Here is a 12,266-nt window from a genome sequence, read left to right as displayed (position 1 = left end):
GATCATACTTTTTGCATCAGCTGTTTTATATGTAAAATAGGGATAAAAACATTACCTCTACCTAAAAGAGGTTTGAAAATTTACCCACCCAGGGCAGCTCAGGTGGCTCAGTGGTTTGGCGCTTGCCTTCAGCCCAGGGTATGATCCTGGAAACCCAGGATGGAGTCCCACGTCAGGCTCCCTACATGGAGCCTGCTTCTCCCTCTACCTGTGTCTGTGCCCCTCTCTCTCTCTCTCTCTCTCTCTCTGTGTGTGTCTCTCTCATGAATAAAGAAAATCTAAAAGAAAGAAAGAAAGAAAGAAAAGAAAGAAAGAAAGAAAGAAAGAAAGAAAGAAAGAAAAGAAAAAAGAAAAGAAAAGAAAAGAAAAGAAAAGAAAAGAAAAGAAAAGAAAAGAAAGAAAATTTACCCCCCCCAAAAAAGAAAAAAAATGTTGAGGCTAGCTCAGTCAGTAGAGCATGTGACTCTTGATCTCAGGGTCTTGAGTTCAAGCCCCACACCAGGTGTTGAGCTTACTTAAAAAAATAAAAAATAAACATAAAGCTTAGAATACATGACACAATAAGTACTCAATAAATGTTGCTTTTATTATTTCTCTTTTCACTAGTACAACTGTTCCTTATACAATTCCCAACAATATGACATTAAACAGCCTCATGTTAAAAATAAATTTACCCCAAAAGACTGTATGTATCTAAAATTCAGGGTATCCCTAAATGAATCCTCTATTATCTGAAACGTTATTAGGAGATATGCCTAATCCGCTCCAATTTTGGCTCCACTGCTGCAGCTATTCACAAGACACAAATTTATATTATTATGGATCCAAGCTGACATGATGAAGTTGGAAGCATTAAGGAGGAAAGAATAATCATTATGAGCACCAAAAGAGCTGGCCACTTATAAGAGCAAAACTTCGTTATCATGAAAAATAGAATAAAAAACCAAAAGGGTTATACTTTAGCTCTCCTTTCACATCTAAAAATAGAGAAAGAGTTTACATGTTTCTATGCAGCTTATAACAAAGATAGGTTTTCAGATAAAGGTTAAAATTAATTAGATGATCTATATGGGGATCCCTGGGTGGCTCAGCAGTTTAGAGCCTGCCTTTGGCCCAGGGCGCGATCCTGGAGTCCCAGGATCGAGTCCCGCATCAGGCTCCCGGCATGGAGCCTGCTTCTCCCTCCTCCTGTGTCTCTGCCTCTCTCTCTCTATGTCTATCAAAAATAAATAAATAAATAAATATTTTTGAAAAATTAGATGATCTATAAAGTTAAAACTAAAAAGTTTCTTCAATATTTAAGGTAACAGGATTTTTCTAGCTTACTATATTACCTTAGTAACTTTTAAAGATTCCTTTTTTCTCTCCAGTTTCTCTTTCTTCTTCTGTTCCTGTAAGATAATTTTTTCAGAGTGTCACAAGTGGAAAGTGCAAAGTATAAAACATACATCTCGAATAACACGTGCACAATGAAGAGCTATATAAAGATTTAAAAACAAGGACGAACTTACACTTCAAAGCCTTTATGGAGCAACAGGGAACAGACTTACCCTCCTCTCTTAAGCAACTGAAACTCAGATAAAATATATTAAACAGTCCTTTTCAGACAATATGCAGCAAAGTAGAGTGAACACTGATAAAGGGAACCAATGAGGCCAATCTTGATTATTCAGTTTACTGCCCTGAAGGTAATTTCCAAATGCAAATAATGGAGAAAGAATCTTAACAGCTCAGTTTCCCTCAGTTGAAGAGACAAAAGTATAAAACAAAGCAGCTAGCATACCTAGGGTCAGGTACCAGAGAGGAGAGCCACACACAAAGAAAGCTCTCAATATATGCAGTTAAGTCTTCAGGCTGAGTATTGGTCAGTGACAGGACTGTAAGAAAACCAAGGCCACTAGAAAATAGCCAAGTAGAATAATCCCCGTGCTTACAGGGGATCAGGAACAGTTTGCACTCATCAGGCAAAGTGATAACAAGAAAGTACTCAGAAGAGGGGCCAAGTTATTACCAGACTAAAAGCTGGTGGTCCAGGGACACCTGGGTGGCTCAGTGGTTAAGCACCTGCCTTCAGCTCACGGTGTGATCCTCGAGTCCCCTGCATGGAGCTTGCTTCTCTGCCTCTCCCTATCTCTCTCTCTGTGTCTCTCATGAATAAATAAATAAAATCTTTAAATAAATAAATAAATAAATAAATACATACATACATACATACATAAATAAATAAATAAAGCAAGCAAGCTGGTCCATCTGCACCCTAACAAAGCTTTAAGACAGACTAAAAGGGACTCAAACCATTCCCAAAAGGTGGTTAAAAGATATATGCCGTATAACTCATTGTGACTTTTATTTTTCTTTACCTGTGTTTCATTTTATCACACAAAGGTTTAAAAGGGATTCAACAAAGGAAAAAATATTGATTCATAATTGTGAAATATGAATGATGGGGAACATAGGGAATTACTAGAGCCTTGAAATTTTCACAAATTTTAAATCTTTATATGTTCTAGTGGGCAATAAATAAATTATATAGTATCTTAGATACTAGCACAATGGGAAGAACAGAACAAGGTGAAGGGGATCAGGAGTGTGCGGGTGGAAAAAGTGTCAGATAGCAATTTCACTTAAGGTTGTGAAAGCAGGCTTCATAGGAAAATGTTTGCACCAAGGCTTAAAGGTGATGAAGTCATCTATGCAGATATCTATGAGAAGATGGTTCCAAGCACAAATAGTCAGTACAAAGGCCCAAAGGCAGGAAACACTTAGAAGGAAGTCTTGAAGGTAATGGGATTGAGGGAGGAACCTAGACTGTTTATAGTCTTTTTTTTTTTTTGACCATTTATAGTCTTATAGACCAATCATTAAGATTTTGGGTTTGTTGGGGAACCTGTAGCTCAGTTGGTTAAGCATCTGCCTTTGGCTCAAGTTGTGATCCTGGGATTGAACCCTGTGTCATTCCCTCTGGGGAGCCGCCTTCTCTCTCTCTCCCTCTGCCCCTCCACATCCCTGGCTCCAGGCTTTCTCTCTCTCTCAAATAAATAAATAAAAATCTTAAAAAAAAAGAAAAAAGATTTTGATTTTAATGTAAACTAGAAAACAGGGAAACATCATAGGGGTGGGGACACCCAGGCAGGAGAGCAGAAGCACTGAAGAAAAACAAATTCTTTACTCAATAAAAATCTTTCAAAAACAAAGACAAATGAAGACTTTTCCAGAAATATAAAAGCTAAAAGAACATATCACCAACAGAAAATGCAAAAGAATCTATTAATAATGGAAAGCAGGGCAGCCCCGGTGGCGCAGTAGTTTGGCGCCACCTGCAGCCCAGGGTGTGATCCTGGGGACCTGGGATCGAGTCCCACATGGGGGTCCTTGCATGGAGCCTGCTTCTTCCTCTGCCTGTGTCTCTGCCCCTCTCTCTGTGTATATCTCTCATGAATAAATAAATAAAATCTTTAAAAAAAAATAATGGAAAACAAATCAGTGGCTATTTGGTGATGCAAACAGGAAGTGAAGGATGGGAGAAAATTTAAAAAGGAATTCAGCCATAAAAAAGAATGAAATCTTGCCATTTGAAACAACATGGGTAGACCTTGTGGGCATTATGCTAAGTAATGAGTCAGACTTGGACAATTACCATATAACCTAACTTGTGGATTCTTTAACAAAACAAAACCGAACAAAACCACTCCAAACTCATAGATACAAAGATTAGACTGATGGTCTGGTGGTGGTGGGAATGAGTGACAAGTCCAAAGTATAAATATCTAGTTATAGGGCAGCCCGGGTGGCTCAGCGGTTTAGCGCCGCCTTCAGCCCAGGGTGTGACCCTAGAGACCTGGGATCGAGTCCCAGGTCAGGCTCCCTGCATGGAGCCTGCTTATCCCTCTGCCTGTCTCTCTCTCCTCTGTGTATTCTCATGAATAAATAAATAAAATCTTAAAAAAAAAAATCTAGTTATAAAATAAGTAAGCCAGGGGTATGTACTATACAGCATAGTGATTATAGTTAGTAATATACTATGGCATATTTATTAGTAATACTCTTGCATATTTAAAAGTTGTTAAGGGGCAGCCCGCGTGGCTCAAGGGTTTAGCGCTGCCTTCAGCCCAGGGTGTGGTCCTGGAGACCCGGAATCGAGTCCCACATCAGGCTCCCTGCGTGGAGCCTGCTTCTCCCTCTGCCTGTGTCTCTGCCTCTCTCTCTCTCTATGTCTCTCATGAATAAATAAAAAAAAATCTTAAAAAAAAAAAAAAAAAAATAAAAGTTGTTAAGGGAGTACAGCTTAAAATTTCTCATAAGAAAAATATTTTGTAACTATGTATAGTGACAGATGTTAACTAAACTTACTATGATTTCACAATATATACAAATACTGAATAATCTGAAACTAATATTATGTTATATGTCAATTATCCTCAATAAAAAAAAGGGACGATTTTTTGAGTTGATGGTTATGTTCATGATCTTGACTGGTGGTTTCATGGGTGTATACACACCAAAACATACTAAATACATGTGTTTTGTATATAACAATTATATTTCAAAAAAAGCAATTAAAAAAGAGAGACAAAAAAAAAAAAGAAAAAAAAGAAAAAAAGAGAGAGAGACTATGCAACATTAAGTTCACAATTTCCAGCATCAAAAACTATCACTAAATAGGATAAAAATCAGAAAAATAAACAGAGGGGCACCGGGGTGGCTCAGTGGTTGGGCGCCTGCCTTCAGCTCAGGTCGTGATCCCCAGATCCGGGATTGAGTCTCACATTGGGCTTCCTGTTAGGATCCTGCTTCTCCCTCTGCCTGTGTCTCTGCCTCTTTCTCTGTATCTCTCATAAATAAATAAGTAAATAAATCTAAAAAAAAGAAAAGAAAAGGCAAAAGAAACAGAAAAATACATGGTTTATATTCATATAATGCTTCTCAAGAGTAAAGAGAATGAAACAGCCTACAGAATAAACATGAGCAAATCTCATATGCTGAGCTGAAGAGGCAAGACACAAAAAAGTGATTACCGCATGGTTCCATTTATGTAATATTCTAGAAAAAAAGCAATACTAATCTATACTGACAGAAAACAGAAATGAGTGGTCTGGCGTCCAGGCATGGGGAATCACTGAGACAAGAAAACTTCTTGAGGTAAAGGAAATGCTCTTCATGTTGACTGTGCTCGTCATTACACATGTCTATACACTGGTCAAAACTCATCGAATAGTAAATTTAAAATGTGTACAGCTTACTGCATGTGATTTATATCTCAATAAAGTGGTTTTTAAAAAATTTAAGCTACTAGTTCTAATTCATTACATACACATACCTCTAGTTGCTGCTGTTCCATTTTAGTCAATAAAAATTTGGAGTAGATATTGCTTTTCTCAAGCAAATGTTGAAGTCTGCGGTACCGAATGTCCATGGACTCCCTGTCCCAAGACATGCGAGCCTATCCAAAAGAAAATTACCATAATTATTAGTTTTCTGACACATGTGATGTTTTGAATAGGATGTTTTAAAAAAAGGCTAAATAAATGCTCTTTGGATTTAATACATTTCCTGTAATGAAAGGGGAAAAAATATTTTTATATTATTAACTTTACTAACAATGGTTTATTTTCCAAACCAAAAACTAGAACAAATAGCTGAAAAAATCAGATTCCTGGGTTCAACATGCCGTTTAGTATGATGCAGCTTGGATACAAAATATTGAAATTCCAGACTCTGGACAGGTTTAGTGGCATCCACTGAATGGAGGGCCCATTTTTTAAATATATAAAACTAACATTAGAAGTAAATATTTAATTCAAGCAGATTTAAGTTTATTTTTTTAATTTTTTTTTTGATTTAAGTTTTTAAACAATCAATTGATTTCAGAATATATTTACATACCAGTTTTATTTGAAAGACCATTAGAATTAAAAAATGACTGGCTAGGAACTAGAACAACTATTTTTAGAATTTTAAAACTGTATTGTCTGTCGGGGGATGCCTGGGTGGCTCACTGGTTGAATGTCTGCCTTTGGCTCAAGTCATGATCCTGGGGTCTTGGGATGGAGTCCTGCATGGGGCTTCCCACAGGGAGTTTGCTTCTACCTCAGGCCATGTCTCTGCCTCTCTCTGTGTGTTTCATGAATAAATAAATAAAATATTAAAAAAAAAAAAAAACCTGTATTGTTGGGATGCCTGGCTGGCTCAGTTGATAGAATATGGGACTCTTGATCTCAAGGTCATGAGTTTGAGCCTCAGGTCTAGAGATTATTTTAGAAAACAAAAACACAAACCCAAACAAAACCACATTACCAAAGCATTTCAACATGCTAAACCTACTTATGAATATAAAGCTACTTCTTAGGGCACTTGGGTGGCTCCATGGTTGAAAGGCTGCATTCAGCTCAGCTCATGATCCCAGAATCCTGTCGTCCATTTCCTGTCCCCCCCTACCCCACTGGGCTCCCAGCAGGGAGCCTGCTTCTCCCTCGACCTCTCATGAATAAATAAATAAAAATCTTTAAAATCAATCTATCTACTTCTTCCTCCTCAGTATTGTGTCTCCAGAGTTTTGCCCTTCTTTTTAAGCTTTTGCTTCTATTCTGAGCTCTTTCACTTCTGTACACCTTCAAATTACAAGCCTGCTTTCTGTATTATTTTCATACACCATTCATTTATTAAGTGATTTCTACATCTAAAATAGTCTAGTAACTGAGGAGAAATCCTCTCTCAGCTCACTGTTAAAGTAAAATATTTTAAGGGAATACCAGACACAAGATGGAAAACATAAAAGCAACAAATAAATAGCATAGTTCAGTGATCCACAATTTTTTTAAGAGCCAAATTTTTTCTTATTTAAATATTTAAATACTTGAGCATATGGCTTATAAATACTCAATTCTGCCTTTTTGCACAAGAGCAGTAATAGACAATATATAAACAAATGAGCAAGGCCATGTTCCAATAGGACTTTATTTACCGAAACAGGAGCAATCCAGTTCATAATCTGTCAACTCAGTATAATCTGAATTTAAAAACAAAAAAACCCACAGCTCACTAAGTGAGCTGAAGTGAATCCAGTTAATTTCACCTTTCAAAGCCAAATACACGCAAACCAGCAATTCTACTCCTGAGACAAAGTGTGTGTGCATAAGGGTTCACACACACACACACACCCATGCACAGAGGCTGAAACAGCATAACCAAGTTAACTTTAATGCTTAAGGCCTGACCTTTTAATTTAGAACCATTGTATATTGGCTTTTACTTCTTCCTAAATGATTTTATCCTCTCTCTAGCTTCTCTTTCAAAATAAATTTTTCTATTACAAAAGCAGTGACAGTAAAATCCCTAAAAATAAATCCAGTAAAAATAAACGTACATTTTAGAAAAATTAAATATTTAAAAAACACCCATAAAGCAATCCTATCCATGCAGTTAATCTGTTAACATCTTACAAACTATTTTCAGTTCTTTTAGGACAGTCTTTCTTTTACTATTATCAATGTTACTGTGATTTCAATAGTCCATGAATGAAATGGGTATTATAAATTGGAAGATGAAATTGCTTGGATTTTGGAAAAAAATTTTTTTTGGTAAAAATTCACTTTTAAGTAACCTCTACACCCAACATGGTGTAAATATGAACCATTTTCCTTTTGCCTAACACTTATCCCAACTCTTACCTTTCCCCTCCCCCACTAAATACACATTAATGCTACTCTTAAGTCTTCTAGACTAACAATGACTTCTTTCAAAAGGAAATGCAGGTGAAAAGCCAAAGAAAACAACTGTAGCAAATGAACCTCAAAGCCATTCTCTACTCTTTATAAACTTTACAATCTCCTAAAGCAAAGTAAAAGCTTCTCATTAAGGAATTTAAGCAAGCTCTTCTTAAGTACTTCTAAATACATGCCCATAAATACTGTATTCTTCCAAAAAAAAAAAAAAGGAAATCTATTTTTGTACAGGGAATTTTTTTGGCCTCCAAAGACATGTAGGGAGAGACTAATTCTTAGAATTTTCCCCATGGTTAAGTAAGGAACAACTTAAAGTTTAAAGTCCAAAACTTAATCTTTCAATACCTATACATAAAAAAGCATTAATAGACCATAATACTACTAGTTTTGGCAAATCACTCTTGTGTGAGAATTGAAAAGAGCCATACAATTTATTCATGGAGGGACTGAAAATGGATAAAAAGTGCTACTTTAAGTTCTATGATGAATAACTACTAAAGAAAAGCTAGCCTTTACCATACCTATCCCTCAAGAATAATAATTCTAAAAAATTTTCAGACTGATTACAAAATGTTTGTTCAAAAGCTTAAAAATTTCACTGAAAGTGTAAGTCATCTTGATTCCCAGTTTAATCAGCAAATATTTACGGTACTATAAATTTTGAGAGATCTTTCTAAAATGTGGAAATGGGGGCACCTGGCTGGCTTAGTTGGTGAACATTTACCTCTTGATCTTGGGGTTCTAAGTTCGAGCCCCACGTTGGGTGTAAATATTACTTAAAACTTTTAAAAGAAAAATGTGAAAATGTTTCATCCATTGAATTTATATATTCTGGAAATATTTTCTTACTGTACCTCATAATTTTTCTTCAGATAGTACTTTTGTACCCAACGGTCTTCATGAGTCACAAAACCAAAGATATACTACTAAAAATGAAGGCTTTATCATTCTTACCACCTCTGAAGTTGATTCAATTCAAAATACTTGCCCCAGGATGCACCCCTTATAATTATCACCTTGTTACATGGCTAGTAAGTACATTTATTTTATTTATATAATCATATACATTGATATGTAATATATCATGAAATATTCTTTTTCCATAGTTTGAAATTCAATAAACTGTTTAGCGATTGCCTATTTGCTAGGTGGACAGCCTACAAAAATGAACAGTAGGGCAACCCTAGTGGCTCAGCAGTTTAGCGCTGCCTTCAGCCCAGGGCCTGATCCTGGAGACCTGAGTCCCACGTTGGGCTCCCAGCATGGAGCCTGCTTCTCCCTCTGCCTGTATCTCTGCCTCTCTAGAATAAATAAAATCCTTAAAAAAAAAAAAACCCAAAAAAACAAAAATGAACAGTAAAAGACATGTTCTCAACAAACAAAATGAGAATCAAGTAATGATAATACTGTGGAATAAAGTACAATGAAAATAAGTGAAAAGTGGTTCATGGCTGACTTCTTGATTCTATTAAAATTTCTTAAGATTACCGTAACTGATTACGGTCAACTGTGGATGGTAAATAATAATGAAACTAGTATTACTGGAGTGAAAGTACAGCATGATGGTTAGAAAGTGTGAATTCTGGAATCATATGGCCTACATTACAATCTTGGCTCTACCACTTAAAGCTGTGGGATTTCCCCTCCCCCCACATCCTCTACAAGCAAGTTTTCTCATCTGTAAAATGAAGCGAAAATAGAACTTATTTCACAGAATGCTTTAATGATAGTTTATACTAGTAATTAAACTAGTAAGTTTAATAATAGTAAAAATGAATAACATTATAACCTAATTAAGGACTCAATTAGTTAAATACATGTACAACAATCAAAACAGTGTTGTAGGCGTGTTAACAGTACTGGCAAAAGAATCATTATTGTTGATATAAAATCAGGGAACCAACTGATTGTCTTTTGGGTGCATTATTTCCCAATTTAAGTAATTTTGTAATTACATGAATTAAACATTAATGTATATTTCCTTAGGTATAGGATTAAGGACAAGAATACAAAAGACAGTTCAAATTCGAGTTCACTGGTGTGTGACCCCCAACTGCTCCAGTTTCCTCATATGTAAATGGAGAGATACCAAAAGTCCCGATAGCATCACAGTATTGGAAGAGCTAAATAAATTATGACAGGGATCCCCGGGTGGCTCAGCGGTTTAGCTCCTGCATTTGGCCCAGTGCGAGATCCCAAATCCTGGATACCGGATACCCGGGAGTCCCACATCAGGCTCCCTGCATGGGGCCTGCTTCTCCCTCTGCCTGTGTTCTCTGCCTCTCTCTCTGTGCGTCTGTCATGAATAAATAAATAAAAATCTAGAAAGAAAGAAAGAAAGGAAAGAAAGAAAGAAAGAAAGAAAGAAAGAAAGAAAGAAAGAAAGACAAGAAAATCATTTAGCTGGCAATACCTAAGTGCTAGTGGTTATCATTTCTTTTTCTTGCATATGCAACCAGGTGGGGCTTTATTAACGGAATGAAATACACGTTAAGGACTGAGTTTTCAAGTGGTTAAAAACTGCTTTCGGAGATGAATGAATAAAGATGTGGTCTATGTATACAATGGAATATTACTCAGCCATTAGAAATGACAAATACCCACCATTTGCTTGGACGTGGATGGACCTGGAGGGTATTATGCTGAGTGAAATAAGTCAGTCGGAGAAGGACAAACATTATATGGTCTCATTCATTTGGGGAATATAAAAAATAGTGAAAGGGAATAAAGGGGAAACGAGAAAAAATGAGTGGGAAATATCAGATAGGGAGACAGGAGAGACTCCTAACTCTGGGAAATGAACAAGGGAGTGGAAGGGGGGGTGGGGGTGACTGGGTGATGGGCACTGAGGGGGGCACTTAATGGGATGAGCACTGGGTGTTATGCTGTATGTTGGCAAATTGAACTCCAATTAAAAGAAAACTGCTTTCGGTAATCTACAAAATATGTACTCTGTACAAGAAAACCACCTATCACTGAAAAAGTACACCCCATTTTTATCTAAACAATCTTACTTAGCACTCGTTCAAGAAACCAAAGGAAAATGTAAAGCAAGTTTATCACGTAGGTGGCAAATGGCACTAAAATACCTAAGAAATTCACTACCCGTTTTGAAGAATAACTGGCCAAAGAAGCAACCTGAGATGCTCACAGACCGAGACTACGTCTCACAGAAGCATCTTTCAAAGTACGAGCGAAGGTGTGTCCCAGAGATAGCGTGAGTAAACATACCAACAGACAAGTAACAAAGCCCGTTTGAAAGGGTCTGAACCAAGCTGGCGGAAGAACAAACCAAACCTCCGAGGAGTTTACCACTGGCTCTGAGGACGGTGAACCTGGTTCCTAAATTACCTTTTCGATCATCTTCCGCTCTCTCTCCAGCCCAGCAGCCTCAAGCTGTTCCTCCTCCTCCAGCATGGCTTGGGTAATCACGGCAGGCTCCGGTGCTTCAACCGTATCTGGAGCCAGGGACCCTAAGCGGGGCGAAAGTTCTTCAACTGCAGTTTTAAAACATCACCACTCACCCCCCGCACCAAACAGCATTACGCGGCATCCGGGGCAAAGCCGACCCATGGGGTCTCCAGCATCAGCACTCCGAAGGCAGCCTGCCTGGATCTCCACAACGTCAACAAGCGGTCAGGACCTCAGTTTACCAGTCGGGATGCTCGCCCAAATGCAGCCCCTCTGTATAAAGCCTCCTATATCCCGCACATACGTGCGACTCCGGGCGCCCCCCCGCTCACCCTCCACAGCCGCTTGCCCTCCTTTCCTCAGGCTCTGCCAGGAGGCAGCGCTCACCGACCAATCTCGGCTACAGCCTCCATGCTGCCCCCCCCCCCCACCCCCCGCGCCCCCAGCTCGGACGCCGCCGCCTGTGCTCGGAGGGTCTCCTCACTCACCACCGCTGCTTGCGGGCTGCTGCGCCGGCATGGCTGGACACACACTCGGGCACCTGGTCCTCGCCTTTCCGCGTCCGCAACGCCGCGCGCCCAAGTCTCACAGCCGCTGCCTGCCCAGCCTCCTGACCAAATCCCCGGCAAGGCAAAAACGCGCGCTTCTCCTTCGCGGGAAAACGCCGTCATCTCGCGATACTTCGTGCTCCCCTCCCCGCCCCCGAATCCCGGAGGCGCGAGATTTGGCGCAACTTAGTTTTCATCAGAACTCACCTGGGCAACGGTGCGTGATTTCCTGAATGTTTTCTGGGGAAACCGGGGTTCTGCTGCAGAAGTTAGCTTTTAACGAGGTGCGTAACGCTGGACGGGTGAGTCTGACTACCGTGGAGAGCCCAGTTTCCTCACGTATTGGATGATGGTTCAGAACTACACAATACTTTAGTTAGCGCTGTTTGCAAGGCACCTTCAGACGCTGGCTGTTACGATTAAATCCTGCCAGCCGACGACCCCTTGGGCAGGAAATATGTACGCGTATTCAGGTGAGGAGGTCAAAAGCAAATACTGCCAATCTTGCCCACCGTCCTTAGTCCACGTTTTGGGTGAAAACTCAAAATGACCTAGAAGCTCTGAGCTCCGTTGTGAGATGGGAGAG

The 12,266-nt window shown here is 38.9% G+C and overlaps 1 protein-coding gene across 2 annotated transcripts in view; it reads right to left on the bottom strand.

Moving 5' to 3' along the window:
* Nucleotides 1-12,009, bottom strand: part of HELLS (helicase, lymphoid specific) — a 44,406-nt gene extending 32,397 nt beyond the window's left edge. Inside the window, exons 1-4 of one of the 2 annotated variants that reach the window (XM_025990997.2) lie at nt 11,888-12,009; nt 11,073-11,194; nt 5,318-5,440; nt 1,335-1,391 (exon numbers count right to left, since the gene is read on the bottom strand). In XM_025990997.2, the coding sequence (XP_025846782.1) occupies nt 1,335-1,391; nt 5,318-5,440; nt 11,073-11,138 (246 nt within the window). In that variant the 5' untranslated portion in view covers nt 11,139-11,194; nt 11,888-12,009. Of the gene's footprint in view, nt 1-1,334; nt 1,392-5,317; nt 5,441-11,072; nt 11,195-11,620; nt 11,807-11,887 lie in introns of those variants that run through there. The other variant, XM_025990987.2, reaches the window with a different exon arrangement.
* Nucleotides 12,010-12,266: the final 257 nt, after the last annotated feature.

The sequence above is a fragment of the Vulpes vulpes genome, chromosome 15 (genome assembly GCF_048418805.1).
Source record: "Vulpes vulpes isolate BD-2025 chromosome 15, VulVul3, whole genome shotgun sequence".
In the NCBI taxonomy this organism is placed as follows: domain Eukaryota; kingdom Metazoa; phylum Chordata; class Mammalia; order Carnivora; family Canidae; genus Vulpes; species Vulpes vulpes.
Note: the sequence above shows the minus strand (reverse complement) of the source record. Positions and strands in the feature narration are given on the sequence as shown.